At 38.8% G+C, this 26027-nt stretch overlaps 1 protein-coding gene across 1 annotated transcript; it reads right to left on the bottom strand.

Annotated features, from left to right (window-relative positions):
• Positions 1–677: 677 nt before the first annotated feature.
• On the bottom strand, positions 678–23992 carry LOC124155166. The gene is made up of 5 exons (XM_046528882.1): positions 23874–23992; positions 20118–20677; positions 8803–10761; positions 6695–7411; positions 678–4187 (listed from the first exon to the last, which is right to left on the bottom strand). The coding sequence occupies exons 2-5, from the start codon at positions 20637–20639 to the stop codon at positions 1881–1883; spliced, it is 5505 nt and encodes a 1834-aa protein (XP_046384838.1). The 5' UTR covers positions 20640–20677; positions 23874–23992; the 3' UTR covers positions 678–1880.
• Positions 23993–26027: the final 2035 nt, after the last annotated feature.

Raw genomic sequence — 26027 nt, 5'->3', positions numbered from 1 at the left:
AATTAGTTTAGTACCCTGTTTTTCAAAAATTTTCTCCCTAATTTTGGACTCCCCTCAAACGAAATTCCTAGCTACCCCACTAACTATAAATATTTATATTTTTCAAGAATTAATAATCGGTAGGAAAAGTATAAATTTCACTTCTTGTATACAAAGAATGGCTGAGGCCTGATCTCTTGTTGAGAGGTGGATGATATGTAGCATTTTGTTCCCAGGAGACAAATTAAAGTTGCTTGTAAAATATTCACATGAAATCGGAATCATTGTATGGGTACAATAAAAGCAATTTTATTTATAGACAATGAAATGGAATTCTAGTGCAAAGTTACTCTTGGCCTAATTAAATTTGCTTGTCCATACTTGTGGAGGTGAAATAGAGTCATTACTCAGATGAGAACTCATGTAATTCTCATAAAATTATCAGCATTAAAATGAGATTTCAGCCATGGAAATAATTAACATCTACTTTTTGTTCGGCCTCCATTATTATAAGTATCTGTTACTGTGTGTAGGTACACACCTAAATTTTTTACATGGTAAATATGAGAACTTTTCCTAAGATTGTAGAATCTCTTCACCCACCCTGTTAAGCATGCCAGATGGTTCATTTTTTCACAAAGTCATTTTGTTTTATGATAATATGTCAAGGCTCGAGAAGTAGATAAATAAAAAAACTGTAAAATGTGAGACTCTTTATTTTTAAAATTCTATCACAATTGGCAATTAAAATAATTTGATAAACACTTATTGGTCTGTTGTATTATTAAATTACACTACAAAAGTATTTAGAACAGTATATAATTTTACATATCAAAATAGTAGGTGTGCTTTGTATCAATTCAGAATTTTTTTTGGCCATTTTATGATAGGTACCGACTTGTGGTTGGCAATGATAAGAACAGTGTTGGAATTTGTGTCATGGATGATGTTGCATAGCTGTCAGTATTAATGCCACATGAAGACAAGTGCTAATGTTACATCTATCAGAGCATTTAGGGAAGGAGATCTAAGAATTATAGATTGATAGCATCTCTCGAGACAAAATATGGGGGTATTGATATAATTTTATGCTTCAGAATGTGAATTATTTTATCTGGTTCATTTTTAAGGAATTGTCATGGTTAGAAACAAGTAGTACCTACTAATTCGGTAGGAATTCCACTTTTTTCATCATTGTACAACTGGCTTCTTGTATTACCGCAGATTGAGTTTTAATTAAAAAATCCATTAATACCTTCAAAACTGGACATATGTGCCCAATAGATAGCATAGAAATTTTATGCAGTTAGCTCTATTAGAAGAAGCAGAATGCAATGATAGTCACGGTGGCATCTGGTGATGAACTCAGTTCTTATCAAAATATGTATATGTATAAATGAAACAAATAATAGTTTTCAATGGTCTTGATATTTTTATTTTCCTAGTTAAATTATATGAATTTGAGCTTTTTTTATGATGGAATATTGAATATGGCAGAGTTATACACATAAGTAAATAAGAAATGTTTGGGCTGTAGGCTTACATTAATAATTAACAGTCTGTGTTTTCAATGAAAAATTGCTCCCTTGACTCTTGTTCGGAAAGACGTTAAGAGAACATAGGGTGATGAGGGGTGCTAGAGCAATCAGCTGACAGTGACTGTGCCCAGTGAGCCCATGACACTGCATTTAGCATAGAGCATGCAGATGTATTCCGCATTAAACAATGTTACATATGGAAAACTGTTGTTTGGGCATAAAAATAGAGTGAATTTTGGACCCTAAGACACATATCATTGGTTATACCCTGAAAAAACATACTTTCATGTTGATTTGAAAAAGTCAACTCTGAAAATTGAGAAAAGTTCAAAAATTAGCTCCACCCTATGAGGGCTGAAATTTTCAAACATTTGGTTTCCTAGATAGCAAACCATTACCTCTTCTACGTCTTGATGTGTACTGGAGGATTCTCGCTAGTGTCCTAATAGGGAGAGAGGAATCATCACTTTGAGGAGTTCTAATCAGAGGCTGTTGAAAGTCTTCCCCATTGAAATGTGATTCTAGCAACTCTTTTATATCGGCTACATCTTGTCGCATATCCATCAGTTCAGCAATCTCCTGTCGCAAACTCTGAATTTCCTCCATGACATCTGATTGCTCAGGAGGACGAGAAAGAGGATCAGTGGTCTTAGGTGCAGTGGAGTCCTTGGAAATATATGAGTTAAATCTCCGTGGAATTTCTTGGGTCTTCCTTATCGGCTTGCTTCCCTTTACTTTAAGTTTGTTGTCATTACTATATTTTGTGGCAATCTCTAATAATTCTTTCATCAATTCTCGAGGTAAAGTTGATTTTTTAAAATTCATTGGAAATTGTAACACACTAGGAATGGTGCGGCATCCTTTAAACCATTGCTTGACCTTTTGGTTTTTCCCACATAAAAGTTCTAGTGCTTTTACTGCAGATCCCCAGTGAACTACACTCTCTGCTAGTTTCATCAACTGTCTCTGGGAACTCTCATCAGCCAATTCTTGTGTGTCGCTCACGGCCAGACCAAGCATCAGATTCATTAGGGCTATAGATGCTATCACAACAAAGCCCAGAAATATTGCTTGAGTGTATATCTGGAAATTAGATGGTACCAGGACTGCATTACCTTTATCTTCCCCTGCGAATGTGTCCATGTAATCAAACTCTCCCATCATCATCACCATTGTTTTTAGTAATGCTCTCCATGGGTCCCCAAAAGCATAAATATTGACTTCACGAAATTCAAGGAAAAAAACAAAAGCGAATCCAATGATCATGTAGCCATATGTGACCAAGACTCTAAGGACATTCTTGAGGACTGTTGTGAAGAGCAATGCATCGGAAGCCCATGGGAAACGTCCAACTAGGAGCATGAGGTCAACCCATGCCTGGAAAATTGCAATGGCTGTGCAATGGATTACAATCTCTTGAATGGTATGTGATTGATTCAAACCGTTTAGGGAGGCTTCCTCTTTGTTCCGATGAATTGGAATTTCATCAGTATAGTTTAAATCGAGATTGAGACCACTTTCCAAGAGATTTGTTTCACCTGAGGTGAAACCTAGTTCTGATTCATCTGGGTTACCTTGAAAATCAGCCTCAGACAATCGATTGGAGAATGTAACAGTATCTCCATCATAAACTGTGAGAATAGACACTATTATGCATAGTAAACTCCCCCCAACATTTCTGAAAGCTTCAAAACTCAAAGGATATCGGTGAGGGAAAACATAGCACATCCATGCTACATTAATTAGCACTAAGATGGAGGTTAGAACAACAAAGAGTCTTGAAATTGGAATTCCTGTTTGCATAACCGAGGTCTTCCAGCCTCCACCAAACAGCTGAAGAATATCACTGTGAGTCAATGTTACAAATACTGAGAGTGAGAGAACATGAATCAAATAGACTACTGCATAGGCATAGAAAAACTTTTTTAAACGGGTCCATTTACGATTCACAAAGGATTTGAGCACTGGGTGTCTGAATATTTCATATGTCATCCCTCGACTGATTGACTCCTCATTCAAGAGTGCATGAAGTACTTTTTCTTGACTATCAACATTATCTGGGCTCATGCATTTAAAGTTCACCTTTACTTCATCGCCGTACTCACATGAGTCTTTCTTTAGGGTGATCTGTCTATCAAGAACAGAGAGTAGGAACTTTTTGGGACGAGGGACTTCAGTCACAATCATTTTCAGGGCTGACACACCATTATTTTCAGCCGACAAGTCAGCTCCATGGCTAATAAGAGTTGATATGCATGAAGGATCACTGGTACAGGTTTTAGCAGCCACTTCTGAGGCAATGTGAAGTGGTGTTTGCTGGTTGATACACCAATTTGGATCACACCCTTTCCTAAGAAGTAAACTCAATGCATTGTGGGCATTCAGCTGTGCTGCTCGATGGAGTATCGTTATTCCCATCAAGTTCTCACCTATTCCTTTCATCTGTGCATCTTGATTCAGCAGCACTTTCACAATATTTTCATAAATTTTCACTGCATCTATATCAGTAGCTTCCAACTCCTCTCCAGCCAGCATCAGGGGTGTGAAACCTCTGCTGTCCCTGACATTTGGCTCTGCATTGCGCTCAAACAGAAGTTTCAGGCTTTCCAAACTGTTTTTCTGAGTTGCTAAGTGGAGTGGTGTGATTCCTTCCACAATTATGTCAGGAGGCTGAAAATAAAATTTATCCAAATTACCTATAACATGATATGGGTATTTTATTATATTCGATTCATGCCTCGCCCAAACAACCCATAATTGAGTGTGGGTCTCTTCTTCATGGAATTTTAACTTTATATGCCTGAGCTACTGCCATTGTGTCCAAAGAGAGGACATTGTGTCTAAAGAGAGGACTAAGTAAAGTTAGAAAAAAAAGTATCTCTGAAGCAGGGTTTTCAATTGTTGTAAGCAGTGGCGCAGCGAAGGGGGGTCTGGGGGATAAAACCCCCCCCCAAAGCTCAGGGAAATTTTTAAGTTTAATTCATTTTACTGAGTTGGATTGATATTACCTATAGAATAGTAAAAGGATTAATATATCCCTCAGAAAGCCATAAAACTCACCATTTTGAAACATTTATCTTAAAATTCCACAATTTATTAATCTCGCACCTACCGCTTATCCTGGTGGGTATTCCATACCCCCACATTCCATACACACACACCCCGGTATTAGTTGCACGTATATCCCCCCTAGCCATAATTCCTAGCTGTGCCCCTGGTCGTAAGAAATCATCAATGGGGAGAAGAGCAGCTGATAACCCGCGGAGGACTAGGCAATGACAGATTGATTTGATTTCTTTGTGGATATTATATGATGATGTCACGCTACAGCGGAGTCATGTTTACTCAAGGGGAGTTCAGAGACAATCAGCTAAAAATGCTAAAATTTCAGAATTTTCATGAATGTTTTTTTCAAAATTCACTGTAAATCATGGGGAAACAAATTTCGAATGCAAGAATAAGAATATTTCATTATTTTTCTTTCCAATAGTATTGGTTTCAACTGTATGTATTCATTATCACTATAATTAAAATATGCAAAAGAAAAAAAGGTCTGCAGACATAAATAACGAACTTTAAATGTATTTCTTATGGAAATGATTCAGGGCCCATTCCGGGGCCTCATGGGCCCTTCAGAAGAATAAAAAATAGTTTATGTCCTATTCTCAGGCCTACTGTATAGGTATATACACAAAATTTCGTAGTAATTGGTGAAGCCGTTTTGGAGGACTTTGGCGACAAAAAATGTGACATGAGAATTTCATGCATTAGAAATATGTATTATGAAGAATTTTATAACTATTTGTGAGTAAGCATGGCCACTGGAGAATAAATGATTATTATTCTTTAATAGATGCTGTTGATATCTGATATAAATTTAACTTTGATAAATTCAGAACACATTAACTTAACAAAAAACAATAAAAAATATAAAAGAAATAGATTCTGATTCCATAAAATAACTGAATGTAAAATTAACCATATTATTAAAACTGATTCCAAAGTACTGAATATAAAAAAAAACAAATATAAAAGCCTTTTCTTGGCCAAAACATTTCATTACAATTAAATTTTTTAAAATATGGATCATTTTTGGACAAAATTTGAATGAGAGTTAATTACGCACACAAGTCAACTAATGCATCATTGATAATTAAATGAAATGTGAAAAGATCATGATAAACTTAAATAAAATTTAGGTAAAAGTATCTGATTAAAAAATTAGATTACAATAAATTTGCTTAAGCATGGAAAAACTGATATCAATAATCTTAATTAAGATTAATTTTCCCTAATATATAATTTGTTACTTGACTTGAGGAAGGACATAACCAATGTAAGGAGTTTTTTCAAGACGTTTAGGCGAAGACAGATCGAGAAAAATGAGCAAATAATTTTTGGGTACTATGTCATTTAACTGAGAATTGCCATGATGGTGTCCGGTCTTACAATTAGTCCTTCAGCTGAGTACCACATTGTCCTCTTAACTATTCCAGAAATCATTTCCTCCCCTCTATCTTACTCCGGTTGTTATTTCAAATATAGGAGAAGCCAATTCTTTTATAATTTTTAGTTTACCTATCGACCAGATGTAGAGGATGGTGGCAGCCAACCACCCTTGATTTCTGGAAACGTTGAAGAGATGGTAATCAATGAGGTGGTTCTCCATTGCAAGTTTTTATGTCACAACCTTAACAAACAATGATTAAAAGTAATCGGAGCATTTTTAAGAGCCTCTTGTCCAAGTAGTCGAATTATTGCTGATGGGTATTGCATAACTCCGAGGAGCTTAAAAAAGCGAACAGCCTCCTAAAAAAAGGGACCTTAATCCACCCCAGGTTAGTTTTGATTATGATGCGTTGCTATAATCAAAGCAGTTTGCGCATGTATATGATAATATTACACATAATGATTCATAATACATATTTATAATGTATAAAATTCTCATGTCACAATTTTTGTTGCCAAACTCTTCCGAAATGGCTTGACCAATTACTATGAGATTTTGTGTATATACCTATTCAGTAGGTCTGAGAATAGGACATAAACTATTTTTCATTTTGCGCATGTCCGAAGAGTTATTTAATTATTCTACCAACGTATTGGTATGGCACAATCACTATGCCTTGACTTAAATAATCTGGTTATCACAAAATAATCGTATGCATTGGTCTCACCTTAATGTTGTGCTCATCCATGTACTGCTCCACCTTCTGGTGCCACTCTATGTCCTCAATCGCTTCGGATATCCTCATTCCCTGGGACTTCTTGTACCCCGAATTGGCATTGGCACCCATTCTCAGCAATTCCCCCATCATTTCGCTCTTCTCGTTAACTGTCGCCACCAGCAGCGGCGTCCTGCCCGTCCAATCCGCTTCGTTGGGATCGACTCCTGCCATGAGGAGCTCCCGGGCGTTGGAATCCGAACATCCGGACAGCGCTACGATGGCGGGGGTCAGCCGATCGCTTCCGTACCTCAGCGTCTTCAGCGACCCCCTCGAGCTGTGCCATGCGGCCCAACCTCTGACCTCGCCCGCGTTGCCTTCGACGAGCGCTTGCAGGAGGGCGAATCCATCCTGGTCATCCTTGTAGAAGTCCGCCTGCCGCCGCTTCAGGGGAGGGAAGAGATTTCCTCGCACCCTGCCTCCATTTTCCACCGCGCTCTGGGACGGCGAGGTCGTCGGCTCGCGGGCGTTGGCGAGAGGCGTCAGTAAAAAGCTTTGTTCGTCAGAGTAGGAATTTAGTTCTTCGCTATCGCTGTCGTCTATAAATGGAGTCGTGTCGTTCGCGATTGTATTCTGGTGATCCTGCCTAAGTTGCTGTCTGCCTGCCCGTATATTTGCTATTATTCTCGATGAGACTTCGTCCATGGTGGCTATGAAGCTTGTCCGTGACTGTCACAGCACGAAAGGGCACCCAGTACGATAAAGTTTTTGCCAAACGATAAGCATTGTTAATGCCGAGAACGAACTGATATGGAGTCGCCTCCTATCAGGAAGTAGGGATGGAATTGTGTGCTGTTATATTTAGTTATTGAAGACCGCAAGGGCAGATAACTTTTATCCCCCCACCTATGGTTAGTGTACGATAAAGCATTTATGGTGTCACCTCCACCTTACGCTATCACCGATTTGTGAGATAAGTCGCGGTATTCAGAACGCTTCGATAATCGCACTGCAGTCCTGTGATAGTCGATGAACCGCGCAACTCTTCGGCCGTTTTCATACTCACCAGCATCGCCGCGACCGGTAGCTACTTTTATTTCGGTTGGTTATTTGGGATAATTTGCTTAAATATATGTTATCCGACACCCGCAAAATAGAACGAGAGCATGTACATGCACATTACGAAACCGACAGCCGGAACCGGCACCAACTTACGATTTACCGTGTTCATCTTCGGCAAACTTTCATCATCTCACATCGTACTAGGTGCATGCACGTCGGTTTGTGTGAAAATGGCCTTCGGGTGTGAATTGTGGCGGAAATAGGGATATTTTATTTATTTTATAATATCCCTCAGAAAAAAGCACATTTTAGCCTGTCACATCGGGGTTTATTGAACATTTCAAATAGCACACGTAAAACCATGCCTTGAATAGGGGCTACGTACCCAGCCGCGACCTCATGTTTGGCAAGCGAGGACTTAGATGATTCGAAGTCATATTAAAATTTGTTGCGTATTTTTTCAAAATTGAAATATCTACCCAATTGAAATACATTTTAGCCATTGAAACCGTATAGTATGAAAAATGTTGGAGGCAAACTTATTTAGCTTAAATCAGCGAGGTTCGCGGACAATCAGCCGAGGATTATTCAGTCGGCGAATGGTTTACAAGGGTTGATGCACTTGATAAAGAGTGGCAGGAAAAAGGAATAATGATAAATCTGAAGGAGACAGTGGTTTTATTACGGTCTCGAGGCAGTGGTGGATACAGGTAGGGGGCCCCCCCTTGCGGGGCCACACGTATTGCCAAACATTGCAGAACTACAATTGTAAATTTTTTATATGATGAGATGGCATTATCTTGTATATGTGTATAATCACTTTAATTAAAATTTTCTGAAGCTCTGCCTGAGACTTGATTATTTTTTATAATCGTTTACGATAAAAGTAAAGATAACTGAAGATACCTTTTGCGTCCCCCCTTGAATTTTCTCTGCATCCGCTACTGTCTCGAGAGTAAATAAATTAACGCTTGCCATAAAACTAGAGGGTTACAAATTCAAAGTAAAAAAATAACTATCTGGGTGAACTTTAATGGAATACATCAGAAAAAATATTAGGACGATAACAGCTTTTGCAATGCATTGCATTCGAGCTTTCCTTCGTCATCGACAAGGCTCATAATAGCATTGATTAAGGCATCTTTCTTTATTCGATCTTGTGAACGGAAAGGAGCCGACTGAGCGTTTTTGCTTGCTATTACTTTAAGTTCTTTGTATAAATCGAACGGTAAGCCTTCGATCTTGGTGTAGTCATTAATTTCTTGCATCTTTAACAAAAACTTTTCCTGTAGATATTCCTTGATTCTCGGGGACACACATCCACGCGTCCAACACCTTTCAATGAAGTAGTCCCACTGTATCGTAGCACGAGCCAGTTTGGTATTTTGGCTCTCTTTGCTGGTCTTCATGAGATCCTGAGTGTCACTGACCGCCAGGGCGAGCATGAGGTTCATCAGTGCTATGGACGCTGTGATGATGAATAGCAGGAAGGACAAACGGCTGACGGTCGACATTTCGCTACGAGACCACTGCTTTTTTGTTTCTGCGGAAGTGTGATTGCCGAAGATGTCATTGTAATCGTACTCGCCCGTCATCATGACTAAGGTTTTAATGAATGCCCTCCAAGGGTCTCCGAAGCCGTCTGGGTCGGACCCTCGAAAGAGCACGAAGAAACAGAAGGCGAACCCGACGATGAGGCAGCCGTAGGTTATCAGGATCTGAAAGACGTTCTTCACCACGGGCTGGAATAAAAGGGCTTGGGCCGCCCATTTGGGAAACCTGCCCACCATGAGCATCAACTCGAACCACGCGAGGAAAACGGCCATCGCCGTAATATTGACGATCCAAGAGGGGGCTAGCTCTGCGTAGCTTGCGGTGTGTACCTCGAGGTCCTCGGCATAGCCACCGGGAATGACTGCTGTCCTAGTGGTTTGGGGCGTGGAGAATGTCGAAAGCATATCGTCGGTCTTGGTCCAGGGCGAAGATGAGTCGGCGATGACTGTGGTTGTTTCGGCCATTATGTTTTTCCCTGTATTGGTTTCCACAGTACCGAAGAAGACGATAAATGTGAATAAAACTCCCAAGAGATTCCTGTACATCTCTAATCTGAACCTGTAAGTTGCCCTCAGGACGTAAGCCTTTCCAGAAAGGTTTATAAGCACCAAAAGGGACGTGGCCATCATTACCGACTTCGAGATCCGGATGCCTCTCTCCGCCACCTGCAGATGCCAAGAGTATCCGAAGATGTAGAAGATGTCACAGTAGGCCAGCGTAACGAATACTGATAGTGAGATGACGTAAAGGATGAACACAGAGACGTAAATGTAGAAGAAGATGCGTATCGATGACCACTTGAGTATCACGAAAGCCCTGATCAGGGGGTGGCTGAAAACTTTCCGTCTCATTTGGCGGTCCAGGACCTCCATGAGGTTGAGAATGACGCTCACCTGGTCTCCGCCGTCATCCAGTTTCGGACACAGAGAACCGAAATTTAGGCTAATGTTGTTCTTTCGCTTGTTAATTTCATTGTTCTTGCGCTTCAGGCTGAAGTTACTCTTGGTCCTGCAGCCAATGGTTCTCTTGTTCTTGTCAGTTGTGTTATTTTCTCCAGTTTGTATTCCGTCCTCGTTCTTCTTGATTTGGGTGTCGAAGTATTGCAGGAGGAATTTCACTCCCTTGTATACGTTGTCGTGACTCAACAGTAGGTCCAACGGTGTCTCACCCGGTTCTCTCTGTAGGCTCAACGGTGTTTCATCTGTCTTTTTGTTCTTGGCGGAGAGGTCAGCTCCTTTGTCCAGGAGGAGCTTTATGCATTGGTAATGGATATCAATGATGGCTTCTGTTGTTTCCTTGGTGTCATTGCTTCCCATGATGGCTAAATGGAGGGCTGTATCTCCATCGGAGTCTCTAGTGTGCAAGTGGGCCCCGTTTTTAAGCAGGGACTCAATGCAATCTAAATTGTTGATAAATGCGGCTTCGTGGAGTGGAGTTCTCTTGTTTACTGCCGGTAGCGGTAACTGAAATGAAACATTGGACCACAGTGAGAGTTAAATCCATGCGCTCATGTCTAAAATTTGTAGGGGACGCAATTGAAAACAATTCATCTGCAAAGGGTGATTCATCATTTGATTTGAGTGAACCGAACAAAAGAATGAATCATTGTTGTAATGTGGTGACCACTATTTTATATAATGAAAATTACAAGAGATCAAAAACATCTTCGATCTTATTTTTTATGTAGCGTTTAAACACCTTTAGTTTATATTGAATTCCATTGTGAAAATTAATTTTCTGCAAAGATTTAATTCATTGCTTTCAACTGAGAAAGGCTTTATGAGTGACAGTTTTGCTTTTTTGCAGGCGATGCGAAAGAATATCATACTCTGGTAGGGCGAACACATGCACAATCATTGGAAACATTGTTTCACTATTTTTTTCTTCTTAAGTTGAACGAAATGATCGGAGACAAGGGGAAGGATAATGGGGCATCCTTTTTTTACGTGAGGCAATATGGGGAAGGTGTACAGCCGATGCTCACCCACTCTCACGTGGGGAAGAGGGTGAGTTCTGGCAAGTATCACGTAATTTTTTCCGCAAGATGCAGTGTAAAATGTGATTTTAGACCAAAGTCTTAGTAATCATAATGGTTTGGAATCCGAACTAATCTTAAATAAAAATAATTAAATGAATTGTTTACTAATAATTCCAACGTAATGAAGTGGATTAACGCATTTGCACTTAAAATACGCATTTTGAACAATATTTCAGAAACTTAATTCCCTCTTCAAATATTCTCTTCGGTAATAAGTTCTCGTTTTCAAGAGAAAATGGTGAGGAAAAAAGGTAATCTTTCGTTTTTTTTACTCTTTATAACAAATCGTAATCGGAGTTTTGGGGTTATGGTCCACTAACATTAACTCACCATCATAGTTACTAGCGTGGAATTGTTTTTATTACGAGAGGTATTTCATTTTACATTGTGAGGCGATGGCTGCGGACATATTGAATATTTAATATTCAATTTGACTTGGGACTCGAGTTACTTCCCGTAAAATAAAGGAAGCACTGAGAGGGGTTTGAGTCGGGATCAAGACTTGGGTCACTTCATCGAATACGGTCCTTAGGAGAGTACACACGGCGATTCATACGCTCGTTTAATTTCTAATGTTTTCCTGATGAAATTGATAGGAAAATCCGTTTTTCGATAATTTATCGAGCAGGGCAATACATTAACGTCAACCATACCAACTTTAGAGCTTGCACTGCTTTAGGTAAACGTCGAAAAAAATTTAGTAAAATTGTTGCGAGTCGGGTTGTGCAACATAGGAGATCCTCACTCACTCCTTGAAATTTACGGCAAATTTTGGTTGGAAACTTAAGAGTACGTTTACAATGTATGCGAGTTCAGACGAAAATGTGTTCTGACGACTACGTCGGAAATCATCATCAGAACAAGGCGGTTACACTGCGCGCATTTTCTGATATTCTGATAGTTCTTTATGTTTCCTCCGCAACTGCAAAGAAAGACGAATTTAATGCGTTACATATTTCCTTGAAAGCCCGTATTTTTGTTGTTCAATGATGGTAAAACAGAGCATGTCAACCAGTTATTTCATAAATAGAAATGAAAAAGAAGAGTTTCAAATGTTATTTCAAGAATTGTGGGACCAACCGGAAAGGTTTTTCGAGTTATTTTTTCATTTCAGGATGAGACCAACCACATTTAACACTAGGAGGACGGGAGTTTCGCACTACCTAGAAGGACGGCTAGGGGTCATTTGACCCCTAAAATGTATTTAGGAATAAAACGTCTAATTTTCAACCAATATTCAATTTAATCGTATTCATTGTTGAATCAGTTCATTAAAAACACTATTTAACATTATTAAATATTATTTCCATCGCCAAAGTTAATAACAATTATTTTAAAGAATTATGAATTAAACCGTATGTAGTAGTCGATTGCAAATCAAATAATGAAAATACATATACTCAATACAAAAGTTATGTTGTGTTACAGGCGTGTTACAAGTGTAAACAATAGGGGTACTGGGTTAATAAAATTTGCATTAAAATTTTTAAAACTTATTACTTTGTTGTAAATCTCAGACAGACAGTATTTTTTCAGCGCTGTTTCCACAAAATATTTTTTTGCGCTGAATGCGTTCATTGGACGATTTATTCATCTAAATCTACACACTAACCCGCAAGCCGCTTAAAAGCGTGTGGCAGGGGGTGTTAGGACACCAGCCATTTGTACATGAAAAGGAATTTGGAAAATGGAAAGGAAATTGGTGCAATGATTCAATTTGATGGTATTTGGCACCTTTTTCTTTTTTGTGCCCGTGGAGATATGGCTGTTGGATTTGGAGACGTGTAAATAAATTGATACATGCTATCCATCATATCTACTCCCGCTTTGTTTTTATTATGAAATAGGATGGTCTCTGGTATTCTTTTATTCGTTTCGGAAATAGTGTCGTCTGAGATCATGCTGCTGAGTGAAAGTACATTATTGTTCTAGTTCGCCTGATTCTACGTAAGAGTATGGCCTAAGGTATTTTTGAACACTCAGTTGAATGGATTACATGGCTATTTTAGGGGTCATGGATATTTGTGCATCACGCCTGTTTTTTCAGATCGTCCATGCAAGAGAAGTTTTCCATTGTTTATGACTTCCTGCCCGCTGGATGGATGGAAAATAATTGTTACAAGTTACATTTATTCCTGAATTCTTGTATGTTACGGTCACTTCAGTAACTATTTATTTCCCCAACGCTTGATTTGATGGCCAACCATCATCTTTGCCACAATATGGAAATTCATTTAGGCTGTATTTTCATTTCACATCTGTCAAAACCCACTACTCGATTCCAAATTTGTCTGGTTTATTTGGAATTTACCTCATAAAAGGACAGCTGCATTTTTTTTATAGAGCTGTGCATTCGCTATCATGCCAAAGTCGCCATCGAATTCACTATCTTGGACTTCGTCGCTTCCATCACACGCAGATGTAGATAAATTGGTCAGAATATTCTTGAACTGATGTTTACGATTTACTTCCAGACTGATCTTCAATATTCCCTACAGCTATTTGAATTGCGACGATTCTCTTCTCTTGATATATTTCTCGACTTCTTACTTTCTTCCTCAACTCGCTACTGATATGCGTGCAAAACAATCTACAAACGAAAGCGCATTATGGTAGAATCTTCTCTAGTTGCATTGAAGGTATAGAGAGCTGGAGAGCATTAGAAATTCAAACAAAAGAACAAAATTTTCAGAAGTAACGCTAATTGCCGTTCGAAAGGCAGGGACTCAACCGCCAACCGTATCCTGATTTGTATCTTCCAGGAACTTGCAGTAATGCTTCTTCTCCGACTTTTTCAGTCCACCCAATTCCTCCGCTCTCTCAAAAACAGACAGGATTTTTCCACAGGACGCAGCGTGCAGTAAACCCGCCCCAAACCCCGACGGGGTAAGGCGGCACTAATGCTGGACACACGGCAAAGGGGCTAGGTCAAGTGACAGTGCTGTAAGGCCAGAAAAATGAAAGTTATTCCTAAACCTGATGAGTCGATATTGAAAATAATGTCTCCAAGAGCTCTGAATCTTGGACGACGGAAAACAATTCTGGGGATACGTGACGATTTTCCGGCGTGGGTAATACAATAATCATATAACAATAAATAAAACAAAATTAAAATACCATAATTACATGAATTTACGCAAATCAAGGATTGAAAAGGTTTTATTTCCCTTTGCTGCCCAAAAAATATCGAAAGATTGTGCACAACAAGTCGCTATGCCTAGGTTTTTGAATACAGATAGGGGCCCTTGGGACGAAACTGGCATTGAACCGGGTACTTCCGGATTCAAAATGAAGAAAATCATCTACCACTCTAGCCTCTTGCTGATTATATGATATACATGGCACTAAAGTGCCCACGGGCAAGAAAATAGCGCGAAAACCAGTTGTGGGTCAAATGACCCCTAGCCGTCCTTCTAGGTATAACACGTCATAAAAATTTAAAACAAAACATTATTGTTAAATTTTCACTAAATTATCAAAATATAGACCAAAATGAACAAAGTCAAAAAGTTTCAAAATTTAAAAAAATATTTTAATGAGAGAAAAATAAATTTGAATTCTGAAAATGGGTCAAATGACCCCTGCCGTCCTTCTAGTGTTAAATACATACTGAAAGGAATATAAGGAAGCATCAAAAATTTCTTCAATTTTCATGAATGCATTTCGGCAAAATAAGGAGTGGCTGTAACTTAAGGTATCAATTTATGCTCCTCAATTTATCTTTATTCATTATGAAATAACCAAATCACTCGAAATTCAACTGATGAATAAAATAATAAAAACCCAAAAATGAAGCAAGTCGCTAGAAAAAAATGAAACTTAATTGATCGCTCAACCAGTTCTGACGACCTCGAGCATATTCTGACGTGGTAGTCACTGCCGGTGTTAACACTCAACTATCACTCGTTAACAGGCGTTTGTTTGTTAGGACAAATTCGGACGTACTCGTTAAAACACATTTTCGTCAGAACTCGCTTGTGACATACTACGAATAGTAATAGGGAAGTGCACTAATTTTTTTTTATTGCTGAATTTGAAAGTTTAGCCTAAAAAAGAAAAATTAGTATAGTCACTTTTATTTTCTGCATCTGGGGTATGCACTTTAAAACGTTTTGAAAGTCGGAAAATTTCATGTTGCGCTGAAACACAGTGCCTCCATCTTGATTGAGATGTGACGTCACAAGGCAGTAGTCACCAGTGGAGTATCGCTGTATTCCGTCGCCTTCTTTAGCGCGGCGAGAGTTTCCGGGAATCGGTGGAGTTTGCTTCCTAAAAATGTCGTCTAGTACCGGAAACATGAATTCAAAATAGAATTATAAATGATTTTTTGTTCCAAATTTCATCTCGACGTCGAAACAAAAGCCTGGAGAAGATATTCATTCCCGTGCCTTAAGCACAAGCTATACGGAATAAATGGTTCAAGGCTGCTCCTGACTCTTACCTATCGATGATATTCTGTTTTGAAGATCATTTGAAGGTATTGTAAGATCAAATTGATATTTATATTATAATAATTTACTTAATAGGTACCTCAGTCACATCAGAAAGTGTGTTGAGTCAAAATATAGCATCTTCCGCGTAGACCTACGTGATTTATAAACTGAAAGTAGTTTGGTTAAAGAATTATGGCGCGACTGTTTTTTTACACGACCGGGCAAAATGCGTACTTTGCCCATGATATGTGCATATATGATAACAAACGATTTTTGTTAAAGTTAATCTTTATTTGTTGAAATTAGTACATTTATAGGTGATACAGATATAAAGGTACACGGCAGGTCGCGCAGCGTAATTTGTACTCCACTGGTGACGGGTTCATCTTGCTGATCTAAAAAATTAGCTACAATACCTCGAACTTTGAAAACTCGCAATATAGGCAGTCAAAGTACATTGTAAGAATACACGAGACCATTATAGCCCAGAATGTACGTACAATGTCGAAATCCTTGGTTTTCAAAGATTGACGTATTTTATACGCCAGCGCGCCCGGTCCAGGGTTATCAACTTTTATTTCATCCTATATGTTAGTTGAAATTATATTTCGGAATGGTTCTTTTAGCACTGCTACTGAGGTAAACTGGTAGGTACTGAGGTATGTACTGAGTAAGTAAACTCCCTTTGGAGTAATGTGAATTACAAGTGTTCGAGATATATGGCATTTTATATTCGCTTTGGTATCTTATTAATTATGCCTGTACGCATATTGTTGCTTGCCGCGAGCCTTTAATGGTATGTGCTCTTGCAAGAGTGGTTTTCATTTTTAATGTGGAAGTTGGTCAGTATAAGCAAAGAAAAAATTAACATTTTAGCGCACACCAACCCTTGTAGTCATCGTATCTCGGCGTTTGTAATGACACTGCTAAAATATCTAAACGCCATAATGACGATAAAAAAATTTTCTCACGTCAATGATTGCTGCAATTATAATTAATGATAAACTAGACGCCGTATGATCACAATGAAGGCAACAAAAAATAATGCCATGACGTAGACTTGAACCACGGTCTTTCGGGTACCATCTTTCCGTTGACATTTGCACGCTACCACTACCCCACCCGACCCAATAAGAAATCAGATATATTTTGAATTTATATATATAACTTGTAAAAAGTAACGCATGAAAATTAATTAATTTCAGCCTAACTAACGCCCTATTTGAAAAAGATGCAGCAAGGTACGCGGTCTCCCCTTGTTAGCCTTAACGTCTCGCATTTCTATGGAGCGTTGAACCTGTCCTCCTTATTAAAAATTCAGTAACCATAAATACATCAAAGTTTGGTATACCATTTATAAATCGTTGGAATTTTCTTCTCCCAACCAAGATTATCTTTTCTTGAACCCATCCTGGACAGCGAACCATTGCAACAACCAGCCAGCTCGGAAATAAGGCTAACATCCCATGATTCTAGTAGCGAAGGGCGAACGTTCCGGCCGGCGTGAATACATACGCAACGAATAAGTCTTGCAGCAAACGTCTGAAATAGGTTTATTAGTTTGACTCGGTTCTTACAAAAAAAGTTTTGGCATGATAAACGGCATTGTGCCAAAATATACCCAGCGAAAAATAAATGCCATCATGCATTTATTAAAGATTCAATGTGCTATTCGTACTACTCTTTCCAAACTTGAAGTTGACACGTAAATGAATATTAATATATTACGCAATGATGAAGTCGTTTACTCAAAAGAGAAGCAGCCACATATATAATCTGAAGATATTTTATGACAGCAAAAAACGGATACCCTCAGATTCTGTAATTTTTCTATGCAATAATAGTGGTAGAACTAAACGGTGTAGAAGCTGCCTTCTGCTACTGCCTTGTGACGTCACGGCCAATATTCAACATGGACACCCGTTTTCGCGGCCTTTGAATTTTTCCATATTTCAGACTGTCATCTCGAATCAAGTATTCACTATTAGGATTTAAACTGCGGTTTTACGACATTATGTTATTCTGAACTCTAATTTAAAGAATGTGTTTGGTGCATTTGAAACACTAGTGCACTTCCCTATTATATCTAGAACTAAAATCGATAATGACGTTTGTGGTAAGTTCATTAGTTTTGTAGGCAGAGCCATTACAATGCCGGATCGTACACAAAAATCGGTATTTTCAATTTTTTTTATGGGTAAAAAGGAAACCTAGCGGTTTTCGGAATTATCCTGAGAATTATGTTCAATAAAATTTTTTGGGCTATGTCGCCGCTTCAATTTTTGGATGGCCCCAACTTTTCCCGACCGATGCTGGTTGCTTCCTCAAGGGATTCTGATGAGATGGGAATTTATATGTGTATATATAGGTATCCGTGTCAGGGGGAGGAGAGCGGGAGGTTGGAGGAGTAGGCTGTTGATAGTTTTTCCGGATTACGGGTTGCCAAGTGCGACTTATTTTAAGCCCGGTGTCCCTGTTAAAATCATTCTTCTCCTCTTTAGTTATTTCTACGCATTTGGCAAAGAAGTGAATTGTATTTGGGGCAAAAGGCAGCAGTGAAAGTGAATGAAAACATGACTGCATGGGTGTAGCTAGGTAGAGGGGTTAGGCAAGGATGTTGTCTGTCATCAACTCTGTTCAATATGTTTATTGAAGACATGATAAGTGTGATATTGGATGAAAGAGAAGAGGGAATAAGCATTGGTGGAGTAAAAATAAGATGCATTAGATTTGCTGGTGATATGGTGGTTTTAGCCGAGGAAACAGAGTCATTGCAGATATTGGTAACAGGGTTGAAGGAAGGAATGGAAACATATGGAATGAAAATAAACGTTAAAAAGGCTAAAGTGATGAAAGTGAGCAATATAGATGGTACGAGGGTGAAGACAAAAGATGGTGAAAAAGAGAATGTGAGAACTTACAGCTCCTTGGGAACTTTGATAGCGGAAGACTGAAAAAGTACAGGAGAAATAAAAAGAATAGGAATGGCCAAAGAAGTTTTTAAGAAGAAGAAAAGAGTGTTGTGCAAAAGGGACTGGAATTAAAATTGAGGAAGAGTGAAGTGGTATGTGTATGTGTCGATCTGAGACTTGGACGATGGGGAAGAGAGACAGGGACAGGTTTGAGATGTGGGTTTGGAGGAAGATGGAGGGAATACGGTCGACGGATTGAGTAAGGAATGAGCAAGTGTTGAATAGAATAGATGAAGAAGGAACACTGATGTATAAAATAAATAAAAGGAAGGGTAACTGGCTGGGACCTGTGATGAGAGGGAATGGCATTTTGAAGGTAGCCTTGGAGGGAACGGTGGAAGGGATCAGAAGAAGGAAAAGGCTGAAGTTTATTGACAACTTAAAAATAGGAAAATATAAAGACTTCAAAGAAATGAGCGGAGATAGGAAAGAATGGAGACAGCGTTGGCGCAAGGGACCTCTCTACGGGCAGAACACCAGAAGATGATGTAGTGCATCCTATGCTGTTTTTGGAAAAAGCGTGTTTTTTACATCTCATTTGTTTTATATTTATTTTTTACTTTTAAAAAGTGAATCATGTAATCGATTACAATAGAGGTCTTAGAGAAATTTCAACAAAAAATTATAACTAACGCCTTCTATTGTGAAAATTAATTCATCAGTATTTTTCCATGTTGAAAAAAAGTTAATTAATTAGAGTGCAATGGAACAAAATTTCGAATGTCTGATTATTGGCCATTGCATTGTCATCAAAAGCAAGAAAGTGTGCAACATTTCGAGCAGATCCGACATTGCCATGTGAGTTAAAAATCTATTACAAGATTGCATCAATGAAACAGACGAAGCAAAGTAACCGTTTTATAGTCCAATGTTCTCATTTGGGAACAGATTTATAAAAATTCATGAAAATAATATTTCGTATCTGTGATTACTTTTATAGCTTTTGTCTATTTTTTATAAGTGAATCACATGTTTTGTGCATACATTGGACGTTAATTATACCTTTTCAAAATTGGTCATTTTCATCACCTCTGGAGTGAGTATGCGGTTTATTCGATTTTTTCCCTACACTCGCTCTCCAATGCTCATTTATTCAAAAGATCAATAAATCATAGTTAAAATTTAGCTTTTTCGTCAAGTGTGTATTTATATTTCAAGCAACAGCAAACTTGTAGGCGTGTACCCATTTGGGAACATGCATGGAAACACATTTTAAAATTTTTGTTACGGTTTTCTTTCATAGTATCTCTTAATTAGTTGTAAAATAAATAGTATATGCAAAAAAATAATAAAAATCAGTTGGTAAGTTAGTTCGGTCTTTAAAAGATTAAGAAGAAGCTTGTAAAAATAGCAATTTTATTATGCATGTATCATACCTGGAAACCTACGTTGGTCATAAATTCGTCTTCGCGAATTTCCAATCTGCTGGGATGAGTAGAACAGCTCACACTCACCAGAACCCCCGTTTGGAATTCATAATGGGCATTTCCACCGTTCAGCAGACCGGATAGGGCGCTCGCGTTTCCAGAGGCCGCCGCAACAAGGATGGGAGTTCGGCCTTTAAGGTCAGTGCAGTCCCGCGTCGCCCCCTTACTTATCAGGAAGTCGATGGTCTCTTTCGAGCAGTTCACGCTGGCGATCAGTATGGCCGGAGATTGATCTTTGCCGAACGCCTCTCGGGCCAGGAAAGGACCATCTTCCCACCTATCCACCAACTGTATCACCTCTTCTAGGTCGTTCTTAATCAGAGCTGCCAGCATATTCATCTTGTCCTCGTCAATGGGGGCACCGTCTGCGTACTCCATGGTGTAGGATGACCGAGAGCTATCTCTTCTGTCGTTGTGCGCAGGGGCTTGCAACAGGGGTAACTCCACCATTTCCAGGCTCTCCGATGGCATGATGTCTGAACGTGCTCTCGATCTTTTCCTTATTCTGACTGAAATGGACGGATGGAATAGTGGCTTAACTTTGCAACTGTGACTGCTGTAATGCGTGTTTAAAAAGATGGTACAACCTTAAAAAGAAACGCTGTGGTCATACATTCTACGATGATGCTAAGCATGCGTGTGTTGAGATTGTCGAGATTGCAGTTGCTTAGTTTTGGGGCAGATAGCAATAATTATCCTTGTAGATTTGAGAATTTTTCCGCTGTCGTTCATAAATAATAAATGTAGGACCTATGCACAGTTGTCTGAAATCGGAAAAATCCGGACAAAAGTCCAAAATGGCTTTTTTTGAGATAGAAACTTAAAACATAGCATAAATATTCATAAATGTTGGCTGATTATGGATTTGCATGCCATCTTACATACATTTGACCCGTTACTGAGATACAGCAGCTCAAAGACTACAATTTTTTTCAAAAACGCGCGCGATCTCGTTTTTCTCCGAAAATCTTTGAACTTACGCAGGTGGTGTTGCAGTTGTATGATTTTTATGGAATAAAAAACACAATATTCCTTTGAGCAGATGCTTTGGCTATATAGTTCATGATTTTTGAAGATTTTGGTTCACATCTGCATGGTTTTACAACACAAAATGGCGTATCCATTTTTCGCGTGAAATTTTATATTAAGTAGACATTATCTTTCGTTTACGAAATATGGTAATCGGGAAATTCACATCACAGTGTGGAGTAGACATTTCTTAAGAATACTGCGAAGAAGTATTGGAAAAAATTGCGACCACGGAAATGAGAGCGATTTTTCGATCGCGCGTCAAGTCTGAGCTATGCGACGCGGAACCCTGAGGCTCGGTAACATCGGTCGATTTTTAAGTTTCTTTCAGAATCAATTCTTGAAAATCGCCATTTGAAGCATGGCACATAGTGTTTATTGACCTAAAACACTATCGGCTCGGCTCGCGGAGGGTCGCACGGAAAAGCTTCTCGGCTAGGATTGAAAAGGGGTAGGGATAGGGACAAAGGGTATAGGTTGTTACCTTTCCCAGAAAATGTGTTATTTCTCTCTCTCTTTCGCATGCCGACTTAATCTCTTATCGATATCCGAAGCATACTTCCTAAACGTAGAATGGTTCGGACAAAAATCTAATCCTTACCATATTCACTAGAGTAATGCGTTAAACGGTGAAGTCTATCGATCCATTAACCTGGTAATAGTGTTTTAGGTCAATAAACACCATGTGCCATGCTTCAAATGACGATTTTCAAGAATTAGTTTTGAAAGATACTTATTAAATCGACCGATGTTACCGAGCCTCAGGGTTCTGCGTCGCGTAGCTCAGACTTGACGCGCGATCGAAAAAACACTCTCATTTACGTGGTCGCAATTTTTTTCCAATATTTCTTCGCAGTATTCTTAAGAAATGTCTACTCCACACTGTGATCTGAATTTCCCGATTACCATATTTCGTAAACGAAAGATAATGTCTACTTTATATAAAACTTACGAAAAATACCATTCTCACCCTTAGACCAAATAAACCTGAACGTGACACATTCAGGTAATGAGACCATTTCCTTACCTGGACCACCTCGAAGAGCAAGGATTTTTGTTTGGGTTTTCAGATGCTTCACCCGGTATTAAGGCCGTTTTACACGGGGCACGGAATTGCGCAGGTTAGAGCTGGATTAATTTCTAAAATGGCGTGGAATTGCGCGAATGCATGAACGAAATTAGAACAGAGGCTATTTTGCCGTCTCGAATCCACGCATTCTCGCATGTGTTCTAGCAATTCACCGCTTTACGCGACGCAATTTATATTGCGCCTTCGCACGTACGTCAGATTGCACAATACCGCGTACCGTGTAAAACGGCCTTTACAAACCTGTCCCCAATAGTCGGTAAACCTACTCTTTACGTTCTAAGCTACCTTGCATTGGTGATTGAATTAGATTTAATCTTGTGATATTTTTAATATCAACCTTGATGGGACTCTAAAACGTAATCACTGGTTAGCGCTGACGAGGAAATCATTCCACGGTTACGATAACTCCGAAAGATAAGGAGTGTGTCGTTATTAAAGTGTCAGTGGGTACCGTAACTGTGTGAGAAGGAGTTCTATGGAAATGTTTTCGTATTCAATAGGTTTAGTAGTAAGTAAGAGCAAGGCTGGGAAGTAGTTAGAATACAAGTATTCTAAAAAACGTATTTGAAAAACATTTGTAGTTTATATTTGGCATTACAAATACACGCTCTGAATGTGTCTTGTATTTTGTATATCAAATAAAGATATTTGGTATTTTCCCATTCTAAAATATAAAATACATTTGTAAAATACTTTTGAAGTAGCTCTGATAACAGTCCTGTAACATTATGCTTCTGAGACTACTTCGTTTCCGTTAGAATCGTTTTCTTCGTGTTTGCAACTAGCCATAACGTGCCAAGGCAGCTTATATTTAAAAAAATTTTTTCCATACAATTGTATTGTGTATTTTAAAAGGTATTTAATACACTGTTTTGTAGCTTGTTTTGAAATACCCAGTTAAAGTTATGTTGCATTTCAAATACATTTGAAGCGGTGTTTTGTATTTCAAATACTCCTCTGCATGTAGATATTTTGCATAGTCCTGTATAAGAGGAAGGGGTTTTTGGGAGGCTAAAGGCGAGACAGAACGCATAAGAATTTTGCGTATTGAATAACTTGCGATTTTCTCGGTCATTAACGTTGATGAAACTCTCTCGGGCTTTCAGCCGGGATAGAGTACGCTCCATGCCGACGTTTCGACAGTTTACTCGGGTGTCACCCCCAGGGACTGTAGGCTACGGAATGTCGGAGCCAAGTATAACCCAGCTGGATGCCCGAGAGAGTTTCATAAATATGCATATTGATGGAGTTAATTAAGAAGAGAAATAAGAGTCATCCATATAGAATGGCGTAGCCGGTGTTCCGGACCCCCCTACCCGAAATATAAAAACACAATCATTTTCATTCATTAAAGAAAACAAAATATTGAGAAATCATGAACTAAAAAAATATTTCTTTAACAAATGATGTTTTTTCGATAGTGAAAAGTGTTAAAATTAGTTTAAAAGCCATTACTTAGTACCCTGTTTTTAAAAAATTCCACGGTTTTGGACCCCCCGAACGAAATTCCAGGCTACGCCACTGCATCCATAGCAGGAAAATTTATGTGTAATGAACCTGACATTAGAATCTACCGACAAGCTTACCTTGAAGTGACAGGATATCAATTGGTATTGATGGTGATGCGGTGCTCAACAGCCTTTTGCACCCGGTTACGCAGGGACTCGCACCAAGAGCTCCTCTTCAATTCATTGTGAAGGGCTGACTGTTTCCTTAACGAAATGCTGAGAACTATCGTGTATTTTAATCTTACTGTGCCCCTCCTTTTCCCCTATTCTACAAAGCGATTGATACCTACTCGAAACTACCCAGACCAAGATAAGATATAATGTAAAAAGGTGATATTAAATGCGATAAATTGATTCGCTGGTCTTCAAATTTGCGCAAGATACGACTTAAATATTAAAAAAAAATTGAAAGTCGTATCTCGTAAGTTTTAAGATTTTTATTTCTCCGTTGACCTATTTGAACAAATTATTTTCTCTCCGTGAGAATTAGAGCTAGAGACAAGATGGAAGGTAAATTAACAGCTGTAGTGGAGTTCTCTTGGAGAAACTTTGATATACCTAGAGCGACGACTGAAATATATAGACAGTCATATCAACTTGGGGCCAAAATTATATAGTATGTTGCCAAAAATGTGGCAAAGAAGGAGAAGAGATGGGGTTTTATATCCGCAGTTAAAAAATGGCTTATGCAATATGAGGAAGTAGAGTTTCTGCTAAGAAAGGTGTTATAAACGTTTTTAAATAAAGGTATATTGTATGTAATTCGTATGCGTTATGAGAGGAAGTGTGTTATGAAAGTGTGTGTGTTAAGAAAAGTTATCCATGTGTAAATTACTGTAAATTCACAATCGAATGCAATTGTTAAGGAAACAAATCACTCAAATAAACGAAATATATGTATTTTTATGTATGCTAGCACCAGTCATGTTCTAAATAGTGTATGATGGTAGCCCCAAAACCTTTCCTCAAAGGGTTACCTATATATTCCACAATTATTACAGGTTTTTTTCTCGATGTTATGTATTGAATATGTGTGGAATAAAAAAATTATATTATATTATATATTATATGCACATTATATTAGTAAAGATCCATGTTTGCTTAATTTATTCCTTACTAGCGGGAACCCCGATATTTCTCGGGGATGGTTGTACTTAGAGAAGTAGGCAACTTGGAACTTTAATAGGGTGGTTTCCTATTATTTTTTTATTGCCTTAATCGAAAGATTATTATTCCTGGAGTACGTATTTCACGCTTTTAGATTTTTAAATGACAATATCTATTTTTCGCGATTAAATGAAAAGTGAAAATTTTCAAGCGCGCGAAAACGCGACGCTCAAGTATGAATGCCGGGAAATATCTCCGTGCGTCGTATTTCTGGTTCCCCCTCCCGCCCGGTGAGGTGACCTTGAGGCGAGGCTTAGCGCTGATACGTCGCAGGCTGCCAGCGGGTAGCTGAGTACCTTGCTGAAAGGTAGCGCTTGGCTTAAAAAAGGTTTATTAATATCTACCGTATCAAACGAAGAAAACTTTCCGACCTTAGCCAGTTTTAGTAGGTGATTTTTAAGACATGTTTCCCTGAGCTCTGTGCCTCATGCATGCATTGGTAACCTCAGACGATGTATAACTCCTATCCTCTCGTGTAGAAACTAGGTCCCTGTGACGTCACGTGGAGTGGAATCGCATGGGCGCCAATCTGGCCTTTTTCACACGAGGATAAAATTTGACCCTTGCCATTCGTCTAAACCGGTATTTCAAAAACCAAATAATTTGTGTATTATGAATACACTAATGATGGGTAACGAATCGCAATCAATGCCTTTCGTTTTCTTTGATGAAGGAAACTACCCTATTCATGGTCACTTTGCAGGATTTTTATATTTCATCTTTGCGCGCGTCAAAAGGTGCGCCTACCCGGCAGTATGTCCAACCGCAGAAGTTTTAATGAGAAAACGACGCAAAGGAAGCGTCGAACGCAACCGAAAGCAGTACTACGGGGTTAGATAGCTTGAAAGGCTTCTATGTACTAACTTTGGTCGCAATCCGTGGAGCCGTATGGAAACGCATTGTGGACGGACGAGCAGACAATCTTTTATGCAGGAAAGAGTTGCCTAAATCGCACCGCTTTGCAAATCACGACACCATCCTAGCAACCAATGTACTAGGCATAAAGCATTCTTGTGCGTCCCATACTTTTTCATTCGTCCGATATTGGGAGCGCTTCAAATCGAA

The sequence above is a fragment of the Ischnura elegans genome, chromosome 3 (genome assembly GCF_921293095.1).
Source record: "Ischnura elegans chromosome 3, ioIscEleg1.1, whole genome shotgun sequence".
Taxonomy (NCBI): Eukaryota; Metazoa; Arthropoda; class Insecta; order Odonata; family Coenagrionidae; genus Ischnura; species Ischnura elegans.
The sequence above is the reverse complement of the archived record's forward strand: the minus strand, read 5'-3'. Positions and strand labels throughout refer to the sequence as shown.

Coding starts and splice junctions, on each gene's coding strand:
- LOC124155166 (XM_046528882.1), bottom strand. CDS start 20,639: ATGCCATCGGAGAGCCTGGAAATGGTGGAGTTACCCCTGTTGCAAGCC. Junction 10,762..20,117: donor TGACCAACGTAGGTTTCCAG/GTATGATACATG, acceptor GTTTCATTTCAG/TTACCGCTACCGGCAGTAAA. Junction 7,412..8,802: donor TGCAAAAGCTGTTATCGTCC/TAATATTTTTTC, acceptor GTGCTGTGACAG/TCACGGACAAGCTTCATAGC.